The sequence below is a fragment of the Bombina bombina genome, chromosome 3 (genome assembly GCF_027579735.1).
Source record: "Bombina bombina isolate aBomBom1 chromosome 3, aBomBom1.pri, whole genome shotgun sequence".
NCBI classification, from domain to species: Eukaryota; Metazoa; Chordata; class Amphibia; order Anura; family Bombinatoridae; genus Bombina; species Bombina bombina.
The window spans coordinates 467,809,533-467,835,139 of record NC_069501.1 but is presented as its reverse complement, the minus strand read 5'-3'; the positions used below and the strand labels follow the sequence as shown (position 1 = coordinate 467,835,139).

Below are 25,607 nucleotides of genomic sequence, written 5' to 3'. Positions count from 1 at the left end.
CACAAGAGGTACAAGGCTCTGATTAGTAATGCACAATGGTCAAGAGGAGTGACCATTAATCTCTGCACAGGAGCAAGACTAGACATTGCTCCGTCAAGGACACAAAATGGCATGGAATGTTTACAAAAATAAATAGAAATAAAATAAGTTAAATAAATTATTTAGCAAATAAGAAAAATGTTTTGGTCTACAAAAGCAACATTAAAAAAAATAAATAACTTAAAAAGAAAAAAGAATTTAAAAAAAAAAAAAAAAAAAAAGGATTATTGACCCACAAAGAGCAATTACAGCCCTCATTCTGTTATCAGCTTCTTCTGCACAGATAAAGCCGCATCTTCTTTGCAGCTAAAACTCATCTGTCAACTCCACCCTCCTGAAATGATAGTTTTCACATTCTTTGTAGAGCGGGAATGTTTACTCCATTACATAACAGGAACCAGAGGGTTAAGAGACTCGGGAGGAATCACACAAAGGAGCACAGAGAGAAAAGCCAGGGAAGAGCCACACAGATGGCTTTTTTTGTAAAAACATCAACAAGAAGAGGAGCAGACAGCCAACTTTCACAAAGGCAGGTCCGTGCTGTTGTGCCGGGTCTTTCTGGAGGTGCCATCGTCCCGGGGCATAGCCCTCTGTAGACTAGACATTGCAGCTGTCTTTTTGAGGTCAATTACAGCGTAAGAGTCTGCATGGCGGGCTGGGTGATTTGGAGCAGGGGTGCAGGTAATTTGAGGGATCGGTCTACCTTTCCCTTCACCCTTTCCCTCCAGCTCCACCTGGATGTAGTTGAGTTGCCTCTGTTCCGGCCTTGGCCGGCGGAAATCAAAACTGAAAATGCTTGACTGGCAGCTCCGTCGTGCTTGGCAATCTGGACGGTGGTGATGGTACCCCCCACATGCTGTGGCACTTTCTGCATTCATGTAGTTTTGCACTGGGTCGTCTTGATACCCATTAAGTGATGGTGTCATAGCCTCGGTGGAATCCTCTTCTTCCTCATCATCATCCTCTTCGTCCTCATGCTGCATTGACTGGCACTCCCATACTGGTGGCAACGAGGGCAAATTTTCATAGTGCAGCATCGCCGTCCTGCGGTGTGAGCAGCTGTTGAAGGGCAGACCCTCTGCCGATAGTTTGATACCTCTGTTAGCAGCACCCCTGCGCAAAGCAATACTTCCTGGTGGCACCAGGCCATTGATATTTTCATAGGCGCATTTGTGAGAGCTCCACTGATCCTTACACTCATTGTTGTTGTTGTGAGGGGGCATAGGCTCCCTGTCACCAGCACACACATGGCCTTGGCAGTCCCTATGATGCCGGCAAAAGCTGTCTGCCCTTAGTGGCAGACGCCTGTAAGCAGGAGCTGGACCCAAGACAAATTTTACTTCATTTGGCTGAAGGAAGACCTGGGGGTTTCGGTCTTCCATTGAGCAGCTCGGACCAAGATGATGTCTGGGTGGGTCATGGTAGGGAGCGTGTGCCTCAGGTAGGGAATGCATGCAGTGTCGCCCTCCCAAGTCCTCATCCCCGCTTGCTGTGTTCACATATGTATGAGACTGAGAAAAGAAAGAGTAAAGGAGAGTCAAGAAAAATCCTGGCAAATGCACAAGACATCAAGTGCAAATTGTATATAAATTCACAACATACAGTCAAAATATATATACTGAGAAAGATCATAGTACTGAGTCAAACTACAAATAAACACTACAAATATTAATTTAAACAATATATTAAAAGCATGAAAACACAATGAACAAAAATCATATTTTTGGATAAAGGGAAAGATATAATAAGCACAAGAGACAGAAGAAGACAGGGATTTAGAGACTTACAGAACTAAAGAACAAGAGATAAGACACTAAGATGACACAGGAGAGCGGTCAGGCATAGAAAAACATGAGAAAAACAGAGTGTAAGAAAAAGAGAGAGAGATTGAGAAAGAGAGAGTGTGTGAGTGTCTGTTTGTGAGAAAGGAAAGAGATATAACCTGAAGAGAGATCATTAAAAATTAAAAAATATCCTGCAAACACTTCTAGGCTCTACTAACCTGGTCATCTGGAGTAATTAGACCATGCGTAGAGTCCTCTCCAACAGAAGGGTGTCTCAGATTTCCCATGGAGGGGTGACGAGATGAAGGGTAAGAGGGCCCATCTCGTGGAAAGCTATGAAACCCATTTGGAAACCCTGTATATCCCAAAGCTGGTAAAGCACAGAAGCATAATATTAAAGGAAAAATTAAAAACTTCATGATTCAGATAGAACATGCAAAAATAACTTTACATTTTACTTCCATAAACCAAATGTGCAGAGTCTATTTATATTTACACTTTTTGAGTCACCAGCTTTTACTGAGCATGTGCAAGAAATCACAAAAACAGAATTTATGTTTACCTGATAAATTACTTTCTCCAACGGTGTGTCCGGTCCACGGCGTCATCCTTACTTGTGGGAATATTCTCTTCCCCAACAGGAAATGGCAAAGAGCCCAGCAAAGCTGGTCACATGATCCCTCCTAGGCTCCGCCTACCCCAGTCATTCGACCGACGTTAAGGAGGAATATTTGCATAGGAGAAACCATATGAAACCGTGGTGACTGTAGTTAAAGAAAATAAATTATCAGACCTGATTAAAAAACCAGGGCGGGCCGTGGACCGGACACACCGTTGGAGAAAGTAATTTATCAGGTAAACATAAATTCTGTTTTCTCCAACATAGGTGTGTCCGGTCCACGGCGTCATCCTTACTTGTGGGAACCAATACCAAAGCTTTAGGACACGGATGATGGGAGGGAGCAAATCAGGTCACCTAGATGGAAGGCACCACGGCTTGCAAAACCTTTCTCCCAAAAATAGCCTCAGAAGAAGCAAAAGTATCAAACTTGTAAAATTTGGTAAAAGTGTGCAGTGAAGACCAAGTCGCTGCCCTACATATCTGATCAACAGAAGCCTCGTTCTTGAAGGCCCATGTGGAAGCCACAGCCCTAGTGGAATGAGCTGTGATTCTTTCGGGAGGCTGCCGTCCGGCAGTCTCGTAAGCCAATCTGATGATGCTTTTAATCCAAAAAGAGAGAGAGGTAGAAGTTGCTTTTTGACCTCTCCTTTTACCGGAATAAACAACAAACAAGGAAGATGTTTGTCTAAAATCCTTTGTAGCATCTAAATAGAATTTTAGAGCGCGAACAACATCCAAATTGTGCAACAAACGTTCCTTCTTCGAAACTGGTTTCGGACACAGAGAAGGTACGATAATCTCCTGGTTAATGTTTTTGTTAGAAACAACTTTTGGAAGAAAACCAGGTTTAGTACGTAAAACCACCTTATCTGCATGGAACACCAGATAAGGAGGAGAACACTGCAGAGCAGATAATTCTGAAACTCTTCTAGCAGAAGAAATTGCAACCAAAAACAAAAAACTTTCCAAGATAATAAATTAATATCAACGGAATGTAAGGGTTCAAACGGAACCCCCTGAAGAACTGAAAGAACTAAGTTGAGACTCCAAGGAGGAGTCAAAGGTTTGTAAACAGGCTTGATTCTAACCAGAGCCTGAACAAAGGCTTGAACATCTGGCACAGCTGCCAGCTTTTTATGAAGTAACACAGACAAGGCAGAAATCTGTCCCTTCAGGGAACTTGCAGATAATCCTTTTTCCAATCCTTCTTGAAGGAAGGATAGAATCTTAGGAATCTTAACCTTGTCCCAAGGGAATCCTTTAGATTCACACCAACAGATATATTTTTTCCAAATTTTGTGGTAAATCTTTCTAGTTACAGGCTTTCTGGCCTGAACAAGAGTATCGATAACAGAATCTGAGAACCCTCGCTTCGATAAGATCAAGCGTTCAATCTCCAAGCAGTCAGCTGGAGTGAGACCAGATTCGGATGTTCGAACGGACCTTGAACAAGAAGGTCTCGTCTCAAAGGTAGCTTCCATGGTGGAGCCGATGACATATTCACCAGATCTGCATACCAAGTCCTGCGTGGCCACGCAGGAGCTATCAAGATCACCGACGCCCTTTCCTGATTGATCCTGGCTACCAGCCTGGGGATGAGAGGAAACGGCGGGAATACATAAGCTAGTTTGAAGGTCCAAGGTGCTACTAGTGCATCCACTAGAGCCGCCTTGGGATCCCTGGATCTGGACCCGTAGCAAGGAACTTTGAAGTTCTGACGAGAGGCCATCAGATCCATGTCTGGAATGCCCCACAGTTGAGTGACTTGGGCAAAGATTTCCGGATGGAGTTCCCACTCCCCCGGATGCAATGTCTGACGACTCAGAAAATCCGCTTCCCAATTTTCCACTCCTGGGATGTGGATAGCAGACAGGTGGCAGGAGTGAGACTCCGCCCATAGAATGATTTTGGTCACTTCTTCCATCGCCAGGGAACTCCTTGTTCCCCCCTGATGGTTGATGTACGCAACAGTTGTCATGTTGTCTGATTGAAACCGTATGAACTTGGCCCTCGCTAGCTGAGGCCAAGCCTTGAGAGCATTGAATATCGCTCTCAGTTCCAGAATATTTATCGGTAGAAGAGATTCTTCCCGAGACCAAAGACCCTGAGCTTTCAGGGATCCCCAGACCGCGCCCCAGCCCATCAGACTGGCGTCGGTCGTGACAATGACCCACTCTGGTCTGCGGAAGGTCATCCCTTGTGACAGGTTGTCCAGGGACAGCCACCAACGGAGTGAGTCTCTGGTCCTCTGATTTACTTGTATCCTCGGAGACAAGTTTGTATAGTCCCCATTCCACTGACTGAGCATGCACAGTTGTAATGGTCTTAGATGAATGCGCGCAAAAGGAACTATGTCCATTGCCGCTACCATCAAACCTATCACTTCCATGCACTGCGCTATGGAAGGAAGAGGAACGGAATGAAGTATCCGACAAGAGTCTAGAAGTTTTGTTTTTCTGGCCTCTGTCAGAAAAATCCTCATTTCTAAGGAGTCTATTATTGTCCCCAAGAAGGGAACCCTTGTTGACGGAGATAGAGAACTCTTTTCCACGTTCACTTTCCATCCGTGAGATCTGAGAAAGGCCAGGACAATGTCCGTGTGAGCCTTTGCTTGAGGAAGGGACGACGCTTGAATCAGAATGTCGTCCAAGTAAGGTACTACAGCAATGCCCCTTGGTCTTAGCACAGCTAGAAGGGACCCTAGTACCTTTGTGAAAATCCTTGGAGCAGTGGCTAATCCGAAAGGAAGCGCCACGAACTGGTAATGCTTGTCCAGGAATGCGAACCTTAGGAACCGATGATGTTCCTTGTGGATAGGAATATGTAGATACGCATCCTTTAAATCCACCGTGGTCATGAATTGACCTTCCTGGATGGAAGGAAGAATTGTTCGAATGGTTTCCATTTTGAACGATGGAACCTTGAGAAACTTGTTTAAGATCTTGAGATCTAAGATTGGTCTGAACGTTCCCTCTTTTTTGGGAACTATGAACAGATTGGAGTAGAACCCCATCCCTTGTTCTCCTAATGGAACAGGATGAATCACTCCCATTTTTAACAGGTCTTCTACACAACGTAAGAATGCCTGTCTTTTTATGTGGTCTGAAGACAACTGAGACCTGTGGAACCTCCCCCTTGGGGGAAGCCCCTTGAATTCCAGAAGATAACCTTGGGAGACTATTTCTAGCGCCCAAGGATCCAGAACATCTCTTGCCCAAGCCCGAGCGAAGAGAGAGAGTCTGCCCCCCACCAGATCCGGTCCCGGATCGGGGGCCAACATTTCATGCTGTCTTGGTAGCAGTGGCAGGTTTCTTGGCCTGCTTTCCCTTGTTCCAGCCTTGCATTGGTCTCCAAGCTGGCTTGGCTTGAGAAGTATTACCCTCTTGCTTAGAGGACGTAGCACTTTGGGCTGGTCCGTTTCTACGAAAGGGACGAAAATTAGGTTTATTTTTGGCCTTGAAAGGCCGATCCTGAGGAAGGGCATGGCCCTTACCCCCAGTGATATCAGAGATAATCTCTTTCAAGTCAGGGCCAAACAGCGTTTTCCCCTTGAAAGGAATGTTAAGTAGCTTGTTCTTGGAAGACGCATCAGCTGACCAAGATTTCAACCAAAGCGCTCTGCGCGCCACAATAGCAAACCCAGAATTCTTAGCCGCTAACCTAGCCAATTGCAAAGTGGCGTCTAGGGTGAAAGAATTAGCCAATTTGAGAGCATTGATTCTGTCCATAATCTCCTCATAAGGAGGAGAATCACTATCGACCGCCTTTACCAGCTCATCGAACCAGAAACACGCGGCTGTAGCGACAGGGACAATGCATGAAATTGGTTGTAGAAGGTAACCCTGCTGAACAAACATCTTTTTAAGTAAACCTTCTAATTTTTTATCCATAGGATCTTTGAAAGCACAACTATCTTCTATGGGTATAGTGGTGCGTTTGTTTAAAGTGGAAACCGCTCCCTCGACCTTGGGGACTGTCTGCCATAAGTCCTTTCTGGGGTCGACCATAGGAAACAATTTTTTAAATATGGGGGGAGGGACGAAAGGAATACCGGGCCTTTCCCATTCTTTATTTACAATGTCCGCCACCCGCTTGGGTATAGGAAAAGCTTCTGGGAGCCCCGGGACCTCTAGGAACTTGTCCATTTTACATAGTTTCTCTGGGATGACCAACTTGTCACAATCATCCAGAGCGGATAATACCTCCTTAAGCAGAATGCGGAGATGTTCCAACTTAAATTTAAACGTAATCACATCAGGTTCAGCTTGTTGAGAAATGTTCCCTGAATCAGTAATTTCTCCCTCAGACAAAACCTCCCTGGCCCCATCAGACTGGTTTAGGGGCCCTTCAGAACCATTATTATCAGTGTCGTCATGCTCTTCAGTATCTAAAACAGAGCAGTCGCGCTTACGCTGATAAGTGTGCATTTTGGCTAAAATGTTTTTGACAGAATTATCCATTACAGCCGTTAATTGTTGCATAGTAAGGAGTATTGGCGCGCTAGATGTACTAGGGGCCTCCTGAGTGGGCAAGACTCGTGTAGACGAAGGAGGGAATTATGCAGTACCATGCTTACTCCCCTCACTTGAGGAATCATCTTGGGCATCATTGTCATTGTCACATAAATCACATTTATTTAAATGAGAAGGAACTCTGGCTTCCCCACATTCAGAACACAGTCTATCTGGTAGTTCAGACATGTTAAACAGGCATAAACTTGATAACAAAGTACAAAAAACGTTTTAAAATAAAACCGTTACTGTCACTTTAAATTTTAAACTGAACACACTTTATTACTGCAATTGCGAAAAAATATGAAGGAATTGTTCAAAATTCACCAAAATTTCACCACAGTGTCTTAAAGCCTTAAAAGTATTGCACCCCAAATTTGGAAGCTTTAACCCTTAAAATAACGGAACCGGAGCCGTTCTTAACTTTAACCCCTTTACAGTCCCTGGTGTCTGCTTTGCTGAGACCCAACCAAGCCCAAAGGGGAATACGATACCAAATGACGCCTTCAGAAAGTCTTTTCTATGTATCAGAGCTCCTCACACATGCGACTGCATGTCATGCCTCTCAAAAACAAGTGCGCAACACCGGCGCGAAAATGAGGCTCTGCCTATGATTTGGGAAAGCCCCTAAAGAGAAAGGTGTCTAAAAAAGTGCCTGCCGATATAAACTTATCAAAATACCCAGATTAAATGATTCCTCAAGGCTAAATATGTGTTAATAATGAATCGATTTAGCCCAGAAAAAGTCTACAGTCTTAATAAGCCCTTGTGAAGCCCTTATTTACAATCTTAATAAACATGGCTTACCGGATCCCATAGGGAAAATGACAGCTTCCAGCATTACATCGTCTTGTTAGAATGTGTCATACCTCAAGCAGCAAGAGACTGCTCACTGTTCCCCCAACTGAAGTTAATTCCTCTCAACAGTCCTGTGTGGAACAGCCATGGATTTTAGTAACGGTTGCTAAAATCATTTTCCTCATACAAACAGAAATCTTCATCTCTTTTCTGTTTCTGAGTAAATAGTACATACCAGCACTATTTTAAAATAACAAACTCTTGATTGAATAATAAAAACTACAGTTAAACACTAAAAAACTCTAAGCCATCTCCGTGGAGATGTTGCCTGTACAACGGCAAAGAGAATGACTGGGGTAGGCGGAGCCTAGGAGGGATCATGTGACCAGCTTTGCTGGGCTCTTTGCCATTTCCTGTTGGGGAAGAGAATATTCCCACAAGTAAGGATGACGCCGTGGACCGGACACACCTATGTTGGAGAAATATACATATATATGCATTTGTGATTGGCTGATGGCTGTCACATGATACACGAGAGGAGTGGAAATAGACATAACTGAAATTTATCCAAAAAAAAATAAAAATAATCTACTACTCATTTGAAGTTCAGACTAGGTGCTATAGCATTGTCTTATCATGCATTTGTTGATTATGCAAATCTACTATTTACAGGTCCTTTAATATGTAATACGGTAAATATTTGTATGTTGCGACTGATCTGTGTAGATATAACAGGAATATGCACACGGAATTTTTTGCATTAATCTGCATCTTACCACCAAAAGAAAGATTTAATGGGAGATACAATCAATAGGGATCATATATTCTGCCCACTGTTCTATTTAAAAAGGGACAGTAAATACCTTAATATTTTAATATAAAAGGTTTAGTTATGCATAGTAAAACAACTTTTGCAATATAATTTCATTACTTATTTTGACCCCTTATGTAATTTAGTTCTGAAAATTGGGGCTCTTTCTAATTCTCAAAACTGGAAAAGCTCACTGCAGACTTCTTGAGCTAACCATGTTACATAACTTAACAGATAACTGCAAATCAACATACTAACAACGCCAAGTTGTACTGCATCAATATTTAATTTTCCTTAAAGAGAGACGAAAAAAAAAAAAAAAAAAAAAAAACTTTCACGATTCCGAGAGAGCATACCATTTTGAAAAAAAAAACCTTCCAATTTGGTTCCATTAACTAATTTGCTTCATTCTTTCGGTATCCTTTGTTAAAGAAACAACAGTGTACATGGGTGAGCAAATAACATAAGGCATATATGTGCAGCCGCCAATCAGCAGCTCCTGAGACTTCCTAGGTATCCTTTTCAACATGGCATACAAAAAGAAGAAAGCAAATTAGATAACAGAAATAAAGAAGTGGCTTAAAATCCACATGCTCTATCTGAATCATGATAGAAAAAAAAGATGGATTTCATGTCCCCCTTTAATAGAGATCCCCAGCACTCCTAAACCTTGTTGTAAATCAGCATGTACCCTGCCTGACTGCAAAAAATAATGTGCCTACAAATTAAGTGATTGCTTTAAATAAACAGTTTGATGATAAAAAAAAAAAAAAAAAAAAACACACACAAGGGAAAGGCTATGAACACAATTAAAGAGACATAAAATTCAAAATGTCATGATTAGAAAAAGCATTTTTCTTTTGGTATTCTTTCCATGAGTGCATACTGAGGTAGACTCAGGACTGTGTATGTGAGGACTATATGGCAGCAGTGTTTGCAACAATATTATACATGTAGTACTCAATACACAGGCTCACTCCTGTGCTTCCCCCATAAGTTCTAACAGAAAAGATCTACATTTAAAACCACAATACCAAGAGAAAGAAGTCAAATTTGATAACTACATTTTGAATAAGGAAGGTTTTGTTTTGACTGACCATGTTCCTTTAAGCCCAAACGCAAAAGCCAAGGAGAGTCGCTTGTAAACAACATGAGAGCACAGAAACATAAGGGATTCTGTGGTTAGACACAGTATGAAAGCAATAACAGATACTGTATATCTCATTTGCATGTCTGACCCAAAGTTCTCAAGTGCATTGACAACAATGAAGTACACTTGACTAGATGTGGTAAATGACTATACAATAAACTTTGGAGCACAGAAACAAGAGGAGGATTTATAGGGCATTAATCTCATTAGTAAATTGGTTGTTAAAGTGATGGTAAACTTCATTGTTTATACTATAGTCACAATATTTGTAATCATATAGTAAAAGATGGGCACTTTCATTCATGAAACGCATTGTAAATGCTTAATTTTTTAAAATAATTACCCTCTTATGTGTTTTTATATACTACCCCGTTCCTCCACCCGTAACAGATACTCTATTTCTGTTTTTACGGACGATTCTGGCTGTAGTCGATCGCATTGTGCCCCCTTTAGCATCCAGCAAGTTAAAAATAACGCCCCTGGTTTTTTATGCGCATGCGTTATTAACTTGGTGTAGGATATACAAGTTAGATGTACATAAGCTATTCCCAATAATTCTGCCCCAAGATTCTAGGTATGTTCAGAACTGCCTCTTTTAAATGTTGAAGCAAAACAGGTGGATGAAAGGTAAATCTATGTATAAAAAAAAAAAACAAAATAAAGGTATAATGGAACATAAAGGTCATATTTTAGATCTGACCAATCTGCCACTATAACGCCACCCTTACATCGGTCATTGACACCCTGGCCCCTCCTACCATAGCTCAGAAACCACACTCATCCTCAGCCTTGGCATACTCCTTTGACACGGTACCTACGCAGATGTTCCCGTACTGCTGAGCGACACTGGAGGAAATCTCAGAGTTCAGCTGACTTTCTTCACTACAAGTTCATCCTGAACTCCTACTATTCTGCCCTTAATCTTTATAAGCAACAATACTTCTCAAATCTCATCTACTCTTTCCTCTAACCCAAAACGTCCGTTTTCAAAAGTTCAATACTCTTCTCCACCCACCCCCACCTCCTAATACAACTTCTCTCTCAGCTCAAGATTTTGCCAGCCACTTCAATAAGAAAATTGACTCCATCAGAAATGACACTACCTCTCAACTTACTACCAATCTCCAACCCCCTCAAAAGCTCAATCATTAAAAACCCAAATATCGTTAAATTTAGCTCTTTTGCCCCCGTTACCGAGGATGAAGTTTCTGCCCTTATACTGTCCTCCCACCTCACTACCTGTCCCCTCGACCCTCTCCCCTCACAGCTACTCCCCTCACTCTCTTCTACCCTCACCCCCATACTCACACACACATTTTCAACCTCTCCCTCAGCACTGGTATATTTCCCTCATCTCTAAAACATGCACAGGTCACACCTATCTTCAAAAAACCTTCCCTTGATCCAACCTTCCTATCCAACTACTGTCCTACTTCCCTACACCCTCTTGCCTCAAAGCTCCTTGAAAAGCTTGTATATGCACATCTATCCCATTTCCTTACACTATACTCTCTTCTTGACCCACTGCAATCTGGATTTCGTCCCCATCACTCCACAGAGGCAGCAATTGTCAAGGTTACCAATGACCTACTTACAGCAAAATCCAAAGGCCATTTCTCTCTGCTTATCCTCCTTGATCTGTCATGCAGCCTTTGACACTGTTGACCACCCTCTTTTGCTCCACATCCTCCAATCCTTCGGCATCTGCGACACAGCTCTCTTGTGGTTCTCTTCCTATCTAACCGTACCATCCTCTGTCCCGTTAACACTTTCTGTTGGGGTACCTCAAGGCTCTGTCATCGGTTCCCTTCTCTTTTCAATCTATACGTCATCATTTGTATGGTGATGACACCCAAATCTACCTCTCTGCACCAGACCTACCTCCTTCCCTATTAACCCGTGTCACTAATTGTCTTTCTCATATCTCATCTTGATGTCCTCTCACTACCTTAAGCTAAATCTCTCCAAAACTGAACTCATTTTTTTCCCCCTTCTTCCAAAATCTCCACCACCACCCCCCCCCCCCCAATTTTCTATAACTGTTGATAATTCCATCATTATCCCTACCCCGCATGCCCGATGTCTTGGGGGTCACACTTGACTCAGACCTTTCCTTCACTCCTCACATTCAGTCCTTGGCTAAAGCCTGTCGCTTCCACCTTAAAAACATCTCTAAAATTAGACATTTCCTTATACAAGACACAACTAAGATTTTAATCCACTCTCTCATCCTTTCCCTTCTCGACTACTGCAACTCCATCCTCTCTAGTCTACCTAGCTGCCGCCTAGCTCCTTTACAATCCATAATGAATGCCTCTGCCAGTCTCATCTTCCTTACACGTTGCTCTTCATATGATGCACCTCTCTGCCAATCCCTTCACTGGCTTCCTCTTGCCTCCAGGATTAAACTAAATCCTCACGCTGACACACAAAGCCCTCAACTGCACTGCTCCCCACTACATTTCAGACCTTGTCTCCAGATACTCTCCCTCCCCTTCGCTCTGCTCACGATCTCCTACCTCCTCTCTTGTTACTTCCTCACATTCCAGTTTACAGGAGGATTTCTTTAGACTGGCCCCTATCCTGTGGAACTCCCTGCTTCACAAGACTCTCCCCTAGTTTTAACAGCTTCAAGCGCTCTCAAAAGACTACTATTCAGGGATGCATACAAACCAACACTAACCTTTACTAACTCCATTGCTTTCCCCTTGAACCCCTTAGAATGTAAGCCTATGAGCCCAGCTGTTTGTAGCTCGCCTTCATAAGAGCAGACTACAAAAGTGCAACTCTCGGCAGGGCCCTCTACCCATTTGATCCCTATAAATGTTATCCTGTATACCAACTAGGTTTATAGCGCTGTGGAATCTGTTGCCGCTCTACAAATACCTGTTACTAATAATAATCTGCTCCTCTACATTGTAGACAGAGGAATGAGAAAGCATGGCATATATCCAAAAGAAAGGTAAATATCAAATCTGCGTGAACTGACACAAAGGGTAGTACTGGGAAAATCACATTCAAAGACCACCTTTAAGGTGCAACATAATGGGTGATTCATTGAAGACTAACTCAGATCTCAACCCACTCCTCTTATCCATCACTTACTTTCCAATGATCTGGGGATTCAGAGGCCAACAATAACTGCCATAGCAGTGGAGAAACTGCAGAAAGGGAAAAGGAAATAGTCTGCAATGTGGCAATTTTATTAAATTATCTGTTTAGTGTTTATGTGCATTTTTATGGCCAAAATACTTGTACTGATGCTGCCCAGATCAGTCCAAAGGAAGATGGACTGGAATTAGTCAATCATGAAAAGGCTGCAAGACTGCACAGGTTATTTCAGCTTGTCCAGGACAGTTGTTGCCGCTGTTCACTGTATATGTAGAGTTGTATGTTTTTATCTCACATGGTTTGTCCAAGTAGTAGGTTGTGCCTTAGTAGAAGGCTGAGTGAATTCTGCCCAAGTGCTTTACTTTGTCATAGTGGTTGGCTGTGTGTCACCAACGGGTTTAGCACAATGGATGATTTTAACTCAGTGGTAGGTCCTGAAAGAATCTGTTTATTAACCAGGTCATGTAACAGATGCTACAGGATGTGTTCAAACATTATGAGATGGTCCTTGGATGTGCTTTGCAATACCAGGACAACTCCTGCCAACATATGATCTGCCATACATGTTCCTACCCAATCCATATGGATAGTGATCTGATTGGTATAAAGGTGTGCCTTTATTCCGGGAACTGGAAAAATCAGCACAGAGGTAACAACCTTTTAGAAATCTATCATTTGCATTCAAACTTTTGTAGCACAATCTAGCAAAAAATACTACTTAAAACATAAATCTGAGTTTACTCTCCCTTTCAGGAAGCTTCTTATCTGTGAATGGCATAAGAACGGCCCCCCCACCCCCCACTCATCAGTAGGTAATTTTCTTTTCTAGACTAAAATCTTCTCTCAATTTTGTATGACAAACTCTAATTTGCTGTTAGCCACATAATCAGTGATTAAGAGTAGATGGCAGATTATACCCATGCAGTGTTTTTGGACTATCTGTTCATGTGCCCTATCTGAAATGGATGAACTTAAAAAAAAAAAAAAAAAAAAAAAAAAAAAATAGCCTCCGAAGAAGCAAAAGTATTGAATTTGTAAAATTTGGAAAAAGTATGAAGCGAAGACCAAGTCGCCGCCTTACAAATCTGTTCAACAGAAGCCTCATTTTTAAAAGCCCACGTGGAAGCCACTGCTCTAGTAGAATGAGCAGTAATTCTTTCAGGAGGCTGCTGGCCAGCAGTCTCATAAGCCAAACGGATGATGCTTTTCAGCCAAAAGGAAAGAGAGGTAGCCGTAGCTTTTTGATCTCTCCGTTTACTATAATAAACAACAAACAATGAAGATGTTTGACGGAAATCTTTAGTTGCTTGTAAGTAGAACTTTAAAGCACGAACCACATCAAGATTGTGCAACAGACGTTCATTCTTTGATGAAGGATTAGGACACAGTGAAGGAACAAAAATCTCCTGATTGATATTCCTATTAGAAACAACCTTAGGAAGAAACCCAGGTTTGGTACGCAAAACCACCTTATCTGCATGGAAAACAAGGTAAGGTGAATCACACTGCAAAGCAGATAACTCAAACTCTTCGAGCCGAAGAGATAGCTACTAAAAACAAAGCTTTCCAAGATAGAAGCTTAATATCTATGGAATGCATAGGTTCAAATGGAACCCCTTGAAGAACTTTAAGAACTAAGTTTAGGCTCCATGGCGGAGCAACAGGTTTAAAAACAGGCTTGATCCTGACCAAGGCCTGACTAAACGCTTGAACGTCTGGGACATCTGCCAGACGTTTGTGAAAATTAATAGACAAAGCAGATATTTGCCCTTTTAAGGAACTAGCTGATAATCCCTTCTCCAATCCTTCTTGGAGAAAGGACAATATTCTAGGAATCCTAAACTTACTCCATGAGTAACCCTTGGATTCACACCACTAAAAATATTTGCGCCAAATCTTATGATAGATCTTCCTGGTGACAGGCTTTCTAGCTTGAATCAGGGTATCAATGACAGACTCGGAGAAACCACGCTTTGATAGAATCAGGCGTTCAATCTCCAAGCAGTCAGACGCAGAGAAATTAGATTTGGATGCATGAATGGACCTTGGATTAGAAGGTCCTGCCTCATTGGCAGAGTCCACGGTGGAACCGATGACATGTCCACTAGGTCTGCATACCAAGTCCTGCGTGGCCACGCAGGCGCTATCAGAATCACTGAAGCTCTCTCCTGCTTGATTCTGGCAACCAGACGTGGGAGGAGAGGAAATGATGGAAATACATAGGCCAGATTGAAGGACCAGGGCACTGCTAGAGCATCTATCAGTACCGCCTGGGGATCCCGGGACCTGGACCCGTAACAAGGAAGTTTGGCATTCTGACGGGATGCCATCAGATCCAATTCTGGTGTGCCCCACAGCTTAGTCAGCCAGGCAAATACCTCCGGATGGAGCTCCCACTCCCACGGATGAAAAGTCTGACGACTTAGGAAATCCGCCTCCCAGTTCTATACCCCTGGGATATGAATTGCTGAGAGATGGCAAGAGTGATCCTCCGCCCATCGGATTATTTTGGTTACCGCCATCATCGCTAGAGAACTTTGTGTTCCTCCTTGATGATTGATATAAGCTACAGTTGTGATGTTGTCCGACTAAAATCTGATGAATTCGGCCGCAGCCGAAGCGCAGCCTGAAACGCATTGAATATCGCTCTCAGTTCTAGAATGTTTATCGGGAGGAGAGTTTCCTCCCGAGACCATAAGCCCTGTGCTTTCAGGGAGTTCCAGACAGCACCCCAGCCTAGCAGGCTGGCATCTGTCATTACTATGAGCCACTCTGGCCTGCGGAAACACATTCCCTGAGACAGGTGGTCCTGAGACAACCACCAGAGAAGAGAATTTCTGGTCTCCTGGTTCAGATGCAGTTGAGGAGATAAATCTGCATAATCCCCATTCCACTGTTTGAGCATGCATAGTTGCAGCTGTCTGAGGTGTAGGCGGGCAAAAGGAACTATGTCCATTGCCGCTACCATGAGTCCCATTACCTCCATACATTGAGCCACTGATAGCTGAGGAATGGAATGAAGAGCTCGGCAAGTGGTTAAAGGGCCACTGTAAGTAAATATTTTCTATGCCTGTTACTAACTAACTACCCTAAATACGCTTTTTATCAATAGCATTTCATTAACATATCTCTACCGTATATCAGAAATCTTGTCTGCAAATTTAATTGTTTTCCAAACCCACTCCGTGGGTATCCTTTGCTCTGTACCAATCCATTTACAATACCTAGGTTTCAAAATGGCGCTTTAAACACAATTTCATTGGTTTAAGTATTTTGAACACACAGTGCTGAAAATAGTGGGCAGGATAACGTGACATCGGGGAATAAAATATATAACTTTTATAACGTTATGAAACTTTGTTTTGGATAAAATATAGGTCAGTAGGTTTTAATTAATGTTTATTAACTTTAATATGTTCGTTGTTTGGCTTAAAAATTATAACAGAAAGTAATCCTTTAAGAGTTTTGATTTTCTGACCTCCGTCAGAAATATTTTCATTTCTACCGAGTCTATCAGAGTCCCTAGGAAGGAAACTCTTGTGAGAGGGAAGAGAGAACTCTTTTTTTTATGTTAACCTTCCACCCGTGAGATCTCAGAAAAGCCAACACGATGTCCGTGTGAGACTTGGCTAGCTGGAAAGTCGACGCCTGAATAAAGATGTCGTCTAGATAAGGTGCCACTGCTATGCCCCGCGGTCTTAGAACCGCCAAAAGGGACCCTAGCCCTTTGTGAAAATTCTGGGAGCTGTGGCCAACCCGAAGGGAAGGGCCACGAACTGGTAATGCCTGTCCAGAAAGGCGAATCGGAGGAATTGATGATGATCTCTGTGAATAGGGATGTGTAGATACGCATCCTTTAAGTCCACGGTAGTCATATATTGACCCTCCTGGATCAGAGGAAGAATAGTCCGAATAGTCTCCATCTTGAATGATGGTACTCTGAGGAATTTGTTTAGAATTTTGAGATCCAAGATTGGTCTGAAAGTTCCCTCTTTTTTGGGAACCACAAACAGGTTTGAGTAAAACCCTAGCCCTTGTTCTGCTTTTGGAACTGGGCGGATCACTCCCATGGTATGTAGGTCTTCTACACAGCGTAAGAACGCCTCTCTCTTTGTCTGGTTTGCAGACAATTGAGAAATGTGAAATCTCCCCATTGGGGGAGTCTTTGAAGTCCAGAAGATATCCCTGGGACACAATTTCTAAAACCCAGGAATCGTGAACATCTCTTGCCCAAGCCTGGGCGAAGAGAGAGAGTCTGCACCCTACTAGATCCGGTCCCGGATCGGGGGCTACCCCTTCATGCTGTCTTGGAGGCAGCAGCAGGCTTCTTGGCCTGTTTACCCTTGTTCCAAGCCTGGTTAGGTCTCCAGACTGACTTGGATTGGGCAAAAAATCCCCTCTTGCTTTGCAGCAGGGGAAGCTGAAGCGGGACCACCCTTGAAGTTCCGAAAGGAACAAAAATTATTTTGTTTGGTCCTCATTTTATTTGTTCTATCCTGAGCAGTGATCTGCAGTCACTAGAGGCAGGTGAGGCAGTGCTTCACCTCTCATATGGGCAAAAATATATTTTTTTTATTGGCTTTAAAAAAACAAAATTTTAATTTTTTTTCCCCAGCATTTTTTTTTCTCACAGCTATATGTTGTGCAATGGAGAGGCACAAGCAGGTCTGCCCACCATTACACAACATGCTGCGCCATCTACTGGATGAAAGTGGTTAAGATCATTGCATGGCCCATAAGTGCTTTATTTGAGGCAGTCCTATTTGGGCTGAACCAATCCAGCGAGAGGCATTAGTAAGTGGAACATAGGGTTGGGGCTGGATGTTAAATCATATAAAACAAAACAAAAACGGAAAAAAACAACTTTCATATATTTTGTTGCTGCCCTGTGAACCTGCTAGCTTTGCTAAAGTGAAAAAGAGTTCTGTTCTTCCCCTCTAAGTGCAGTGGAATGTGCCACTGTCACTTCCTGAATCCTTACAGAGCAGGAAGAGAGAGGCACAGAGAGCACTGTTTCAGCCACATCTTATTAAAGTAAGATTTTACTGAAAGGGATTCTGTTAGTGAAAATGATAATTTAATGAATGTGGTTTAGTGTTTTTTTTTACTCTTTTACAGCAGGGTAGTTTTTGTATTTTGTTTACTCAAACTTTACATCCACTAAGTTAGCAGCTTGCCTCTGTACTTCACACTAAATTATAGACTAATTTTCTAAACTCTCTATAGCTCTGCTGTTTTATTACTTTAAAATGCAGTGGTTTCCCCCCCTCTTGTGTGTGTGTGTGTCTCTCACTCTATCTATCCATCTCTCTCCTTATGTGTTGTTCTCCCCCATGGTCTCTTTCTCTCTCTGTCTCTCTTCCTTCTCTTCCTCCCCCCTCTGACTCTCATCCCTTATGTAATGAAAGAATCTATAAGCATAATTTGCAGCATTAAAGTAAAAAGTATGTTTTAAACATATTTTAATGGGCATGGATTTCTAGATCTCATAATCAGAGCAAGCATTGTGTTATCTGGCAAGAGTTTCTGTTACAATCCTTTTAGACTAAAATCAGATGTTTACTAAGTTGACCAGTTTTCCAAGACACCATTTAAAGGGACATGAAACCCATATGAAACCCATATGCAAATTTAAATAACTTTCCAATTTACATCTAATATCTAATTTTCTTCATTCTTTTGATGTCCTTTGTTGGAAATCATATCTAAATATGCTCAGTAGCTGCTGATTGGTGGCTGCACATAGATACCTCATGTGATTGGCTCACCCATGTGCATTGCTATTTCTTCAACAAAGGATATCTAAAGAATGAAGGCGTATCCTAGAAATAGCTCCCTCCACCTTAGGAACTGTCTGCCACGAGTCCTGCATGGTGTCAGATATGGGAAACATTTTCTTAAAAACAGGAGGGGGAGCGAACGGAATACCTGGTCTATCCCACTCCTTAGTAACAATATTCACAATCCTCTTAGGGACTGGAAAAAACATCAGTGTAAACAGGAACCTCTAAAGTATTTGTCCATTTTACACCATTTCTCTGGGACCACTATAGGGTCACAATCATCTAGAGTCGCTAATACCTCCCTGAGCAATAAGCGAAGGTGTTCAAGCTTAAATTTAAAGGCCGTCATATCAGAATCTGTCTGTCTGAGGAAGCGTCTTTCCTGAATCCTAAATTTCTCCCTCAGATAACAAATCCCTTACCCCTACTTCAGAACATTGTGAGGGTATATCGGATACGACTACTAAAGCGTCAGATGGCTCAGCATTTGTTCTTAACCCAGAGCTGTCACGCTTTCCTTGTAAACCAGGCAGTTTGGATAAAACCTCTGTGAGGGTTGTATTCATAACTGTGGCCATGTCTTGTAAAGTAAATTAATTTGACGCACTAGAGGTACTAGGCGTCACTTGTGCGGGCGTTACTGGTTGTGACATTTGGGGAGAACTAGATGTTAAACCCTCATTTCCATCTGTCTGAGAATCATCTATTGCAATATTTTTAAGTGCTAAAATATGCTCTTTATAATTTATACACATATCCGTGCAATTGGGACACATTCTAAGAGGGGGTTCCACAATGGCTTCTAAACACATTGAACAAGGATTTTCCTTGGTGTCAGACATGTTAAACAGACTAGTAATGTAACAAGCAAGCTTGGAAAACACTTTAATCAAAGTAAATAACACTTAGAAAAAAAACGGTACTGTGCCTTTAAGAGAAAAAAAGCTGCACAAACTCTGCAAAATAGTGTAAAAAAGCAGTAAATTCAACGAAATTTTTACAGTAGCATCATAAAGCCTTAGTAACTTTGCACAACTATGCAAATAAACAATTAACCCCTTAATGTAAAAACCAGATTGACAAAACGTCAAAACCGGTAAAAAAAAACCGTTCAGCACCCTGCCACAACTTTGCTGTGGCGCCTACCTGCCCTTTAGGAAACAATTTGTGGGGGAAAAAAACTTCTTTATAGCCCTCAAACACAGTAGGAACCTCTGGAGAAGCAGCTGGATGTCCGAGGAAAAGAAACTGCGCAACTGAGGCGCGAAAATAGGCCCCTCCCACCTCACTCGATGTAATGGGGCCTAAGAGAAACACAACAGAGTGTTTCTTAAACAAGCCACAAAAACCCCTTAAAGTCCCTCAAAAAACGTTATATTTGCAATAAAAACAAATACGTTTTTTCCTATCAGTGTCACCAGTAACTAATGAGCCCTTTATGCAAGCTGTGATTCCTATAAATTTCTGAATCCAGCTTACCCTTCCCTCATGGGGATATTGCCAGCCTTTTCTAGAAATAACACAGTCTGTCAAGAAAAAAATAGACTGAACATACCTTAATGCAGTTTAGTCTGCAAACCGTTCCCCTAACTGAAGTTTTCCTGTACTCTTCAGCCCTAGTGAGAACAGCAGTGGATCTTAGTTACAAAGTGCTAAGATCATTATCCTCCTTGCAGAAATCTTCATCCCTTTTCTGCCAGAGAGTAAATAGTACACATTCATTCTCTTTGCCTGCTTAACTGCTAGGAAGGGTAAAGTGAGTGTGGTAACAAAAATGTTAGTTTTTATTTTCTCAAGCAAAAGTTTATTTTAAATGGTACCGGACCATTTAAAATAAACTTTTGCTTGAGAAAATAAAAACTAACATTTTTGTCACCACACTCACTTTACCCTTCCTAGCAGTTAAGCAGGCAAAGAAAATGACTGGGGGGCGGAGCTATATAGACAGCTCTGCTGTGGGTGCTCTCTTTGCTACTTCCTGTTAGGAAGGAGAATATCCCACAAGTATGGATGAATCCATGGACTCGATACATCTTACAAGAGAAATCTAAGATACATTTTTATAGATAACTGGTACATTGCTTTACTATGCAGTTTGTCAGTCCTAACACCAGTGTACTGTGTTATAAAACACAAGAACCAGCTAGGATCCAATTACACATGTTGTATAAGTTATTCAAACTTGTGAGCCAAAAGCAAATTTAGAGGCCCTGTCCTATATTGTTTCTTGTTTATTACCTCCCTGGGTCTGAGTTGTGCGGGTCATGTCCATTTCTACTGGGTGACCGGGCCTGGTCATAATCACAGGCTCTTCCACTACACTGATGCTGTTCCTCTGCATGAGCTCCTGCAGCAAGTTGAAGATTTCTTCTGCCCGTGAACATTTGAATGCAAAGATTCCTGGAAAGTAAAAAATCAAATAAAAAATATCAAGGGATGCCCACCAGATGTAATTTTACAAAATGTATTTTGCTTTTATTCAGTTGCACTACATTTCATTAAGTTTACACAAGCAATTTTCATCTCTCTCGGTTATATATTTATATTTATTTATATTATGTGGTGCTGTCATGTGTGGTCTATATTTTTTTTTTTCTTTACATCAAAATAAAGACACAAGGTTATGTTGATACTACAGGGTGCCCAATGCAGCAACATTGCCATGCCCATAATTAGGATCCTTTAAAATGTGTTAATGGTTATCATACAGCTTATTTTGTGTTTCTGACAAGTTAACATGACTGTAGCTATATCCCCTCTCCTAACAATGAATTTAATTGAGAATAGGTATGTGAATTCGGCAGCTATGTTAGCTGATGAATGCGGAAGGTGGCGGCTGCTTGTAGCCTTCGGAGTGGGATTTCTTCTTGTGAAAAATAACACACTAAGATCTGGCTTTTTTTGGAGTTGTGAAAGTGTAAATCCAAAGGTAGCGAGCGGCGGTCTTCTTATGCATTTGGCATCTAACAAAGCACATATCTAATTGAAAGGATAGTCTAGTCAACATTAAACTTTCATGATTCAGATAGAGCATACAATTTTAAAGTGAATGTCAACTTTCAGGATTAAAGTGCCCGGTTTTTTAAAAAAACTATTAAAAACAGGGGCACTTTCATTCATGAAAGTTTACATTGCACCGGATTTTACAAATACTTACCTTCTTCTCCTGAAAAGCCGGATCGCCCGTCTGCTTCTTCCTCTTGCACTTACACAGCAATGACAAAACCGGCTTCCTCCAATCACGACGTGGCCTCACCAGATGAATGCTCCCGAGGGGGAAGCCGTGATTGGAGAGGGCCGGTTTCGTCATTGCTGACGAAGTACAGAGGAGCTGCAAAACGTGGGATTGGTGATCAAGTGTTTCAGGAGAAGGTATTTGTAAAATCCCATGCAATGTAAACTTTCATGAATGAAAGTGCCCCTGTTTTTAATATTTTGTTTTAAAAACCGGGCACTTAATCATGAAAGTTGACATTCACTTTAAGCAACTTTCTAGTTTACTCCTATTATCAAATTTTCTACGTTCTTTTGGTATCTTTATTTGAATGTTTTTGGTTCAGCACCTGGGTAGCACTTGCTGATTGGTGGCTAAATTTAGACACCCATCAGAAAGCGCTCCACCAGGTTCTGAACCAAAAATGGGCCGGCTCCTATGCTTACATTCCTGTTTTTTTCAAATAAAGATACAAGAGAACAAAGAAAAATTAATAGGAGTACATTAGAAAGTTGCTTAAAATTGCATGCTCTATCTGAATCATGAAAGTTTAATGTTGACTAGACTATTCCTTTAAGAAAGATGGTGCAAGTCTCCACACAAGCAAAAGTTCCATATTGCTTAAATGTATGTTAACATGATGCAGCTATAAAAATCAAAGCTTTTATTTAGTCTGCAAATTATATTTTTAAACTTAAAATGACAATGTGCAAAAATCCAATATACCTTGTTTAAATACAGTTTTATCCCTATTGCCCCCTCTTTTAGGAGTCTTAACTGTTTCAATAGCACGCTATTTGAAGGTGTCCAAATTTTTATTGTGGTCATCTAAAAAGTGCCTTGACAAAGCTGAACAACATTTTTAGTTTACAATGTAACCCAAATACTCACGTATACATGTTCTCACATCCCTAGTAGTCATACCTACAAACTGTAGGTGATGTTCTGTACATTTTATTAAGTAAATGACATAAAGTCTAGAGCAATTAATACATCCCTTTGTGACAAAAGTTTGTCCTATTACTCAAGAGTAAAACTAATTTCCTGCTTCTAAAAAAAAAAAAAAAATCACATTACTTACATCTTACTTTACCACATCTGTAGGTTCCATTTACACTAAGCCAAGAGCTATTGGGATAAGCACTTGGTAGTTGGCTTGGAAAAAGTATATTCCCTTATATCAAATTCCTGGAAAACAAAATTTATGCTTACCTGATAAATGTATTTCTTTCTTGACACAGTGAGTCCACGGATCATCATCAATTACTGTTGGGAATATCACTCCTGGCCAGCAGGAGGCGGCAAAGAGCACCACAGCAGAGCTGTTAAGTATCACTTCCCTTCCCACAACCCACAGTCATTCGACCGAAGGAAAAAGAGAAAAAGGAAACAAAAGGTGCAGAGGTGCCTGAGGTTTATAAGAAAAGGACCTGTCTGAAAAGGGCCGTGGACTCACTGTGTCAAGAAAAAAATAAATTTATCAGGTAAGCATAAATCTTGTTTTAGTTGTTTCCCTTTAATAGTCTCTATGTTCCACATATAGTCTAGGAATGTTGTAACTTTGCGGATATTTTTGGATGATTTCCTAGATGCCATGAAGCCCGTTTGATCCGAGTGGATGATTTTATCTAAACAACCCATTAGTCTAGCAGCCACAATTGATGTTAGACTCAGCGATACTAACACTTGATGCCGAGAAGGCCTTTGATTCGATTGAATGGGAATACCTATTCAAAGCTCTGGAAAAATTCGGATTCAAAAGCCAGTTTGCACAATTTATTCATAATCTATACAGAAAACCGATATCTTTTCTCTTGATTAATGGCTCTTTAACCAAGGCAATATAATTTTTAAAAAAAAGGTACTAGACAGGGTGCCCACTTTCCCCCCTACTTTTTAATATTGCCCTTGAACCTTTGGCTATATGGTTAAGACAATCATGCACAGGGATTCCTATAGCTGCATCAAGACTAAAAACCCTACTATATGCTGAAGACTTATTGATCTTTCTATATAATACCCCCTAAGCAATACCTTTAATTTTAACTTGCTTAAACCTTTTTAGTACCTTTTCAGGATACAAAATAAATTACACTAAAAGTGAATTTATGTGGGTACAAAAGACTACATCTAGCATACGCGAACCTCCATTCAAAGTTGTGGATTCACTTACATACCTAGGTATACACCTGCACAAAAATCTGCATAATTGGTATAATCTTAACTTCCAAACACTCCTTCAAAAGATTAAGTTCAACCTGGAGATCTGGACAGCGTTTCAGCTGTCAATATCAGCAAGAATTAACCTTATTAAGACAATTATCTTCCTACAACTGTTATACCCACTACAGAACCTTCCACTGCTTCTTAAAAAATCTGATATAAATAAAATAAACACTATGTTTGCTAAATTCATTTGGCATGGTAGGAAAGCGCGTATTTCTATCGATAAGCTAACCCAAAAACGAAATACATCTGGTCTTGCCTTACCCAATATGAATTTTTATAATTTGGCAGCCCTGGTCAAAGTTGCAATTGACTGGCTAGCAGAATCTAACTGGTTCTCCTCAATCGATATTGAAAGTCACATTATTTATCCTTTCTCTTTCAAAACTATCCTACATAATCAACCGAGTAAAATTCCCAGTAATGTTGCTAGTCTAATTACTATTAATAATATAGTGATAGCTTGGCGCAAATTCTGTGCCTTGATTGGAATAAACCACATTTTTTCTGAATATTTACCCATAATAGGCAATGCAGAATTTGTCCATGGAAATAGTCAGAAAATATTTAAGATTTGGGAAGAGAAGGGCCTGAAATATTTGCACCAATTCTTATTGGATAGGGGCCAGATAGTAACATTTGAATCTCTTATAAAGCAATTTGATCTCTCGAGAAATAGTCTGTTTGCTTATCTGCAAATACATCATTTTATTAATAGCAAGGACTGGGTATCTGATAGTAGTGGTTCATGGTCAGATATCAGAACATGTATTCAAAAATCTGTTGGGGGAACTTCATCTATATCATTGATATATAACATTATGTTGGCTAAACAGAGCCAAATTTTTCTAGATAAAATATGTAATACATGGATACCCTACTTCCCGGGCATGAACCATGAGAGGATAAAGACAAGTTTCTCTGTATTAAGTAAATGCAGGGTTTCAATAAACTGGAAAGAATCTCACTTGAAATTACTGAACAATTATTATTTTACCCCTGCTAGATTGAAAAGAATGTTCTCAGTACAATCATTCCTATGCCCACGCTGTTCATATTTAAATGCAGACATTCTACATATGTTTGGTCTCTGCCCAAATATTTATCAATTCTGGAACAAGGTTACCTATTGGTTTAATAAAAATTACAGGGTTGATGTCTCTATTGGGCTTGAAGAGATTATATTTCTTGAAGCCCAAACAGGCAAAATCCTTATGGAGGTATATTGAATACAGTAATCTTGCTGTCCAGACATTTAATATTGAAAGCCTGGAAGGGTAGAACAGCTCCTAGCTTCTCACTTTTTATTAGGGAAATACAGAATCAAATTATTTTTTAATCATTCCACACACAATTGTCAGGGGAACAAAAATTTTTTTTTTTTTTAGTAGGATGGCTCCCTATAATTAAAACTTACCCTCATCAAATTCAAAAACGTATATTAAACTCTTTCCTGAGTTCTAATAGTTTTGCTGAATCTGTGTTGTTAGATGAATTCCCTGCATCATGGATCTCTTTATATAGAGAAATATACTAATAGTTATAAAACCAGCGTGTC

General features: G+C 41.0%; 1 protein-coding gene across 1 annotated transcript in view; it reads right to left on the bottom strand.

The window, feature by feature from the left end:
• FRS3 (fibroblast growth factor receptor substrate 3) overlaps positions 1-25,607 on the bottom strand; it is a 50,990-nt gene that overhangs the window by 1,539 nt on the left and 23,844 nt on the right. Inside the window, exons 5-7 of the mRNA XM_053706749.1 lie at positions 20,848-21,009; positions 2,042-2,193; positions 1-1,550 (exon numbers count right to left, since the gene is read on the bottom strand). The exon at positions 1-1,550 is cut by the window's left edge and continues 1,539 nt beyond it. Of these exons, the coding sequence (XP_053562724.1) occupies positions 561-1,550; positions 2,042-2,193; positions 20,848-21,009 (1,304 nt within the window). The 3' untranslated portion in view covers positions 1-560. The remainder of the gene's footprint in view (positions 1,551-2,041; positions 2,194-20,847; positions 21,010-25,607) is intronic.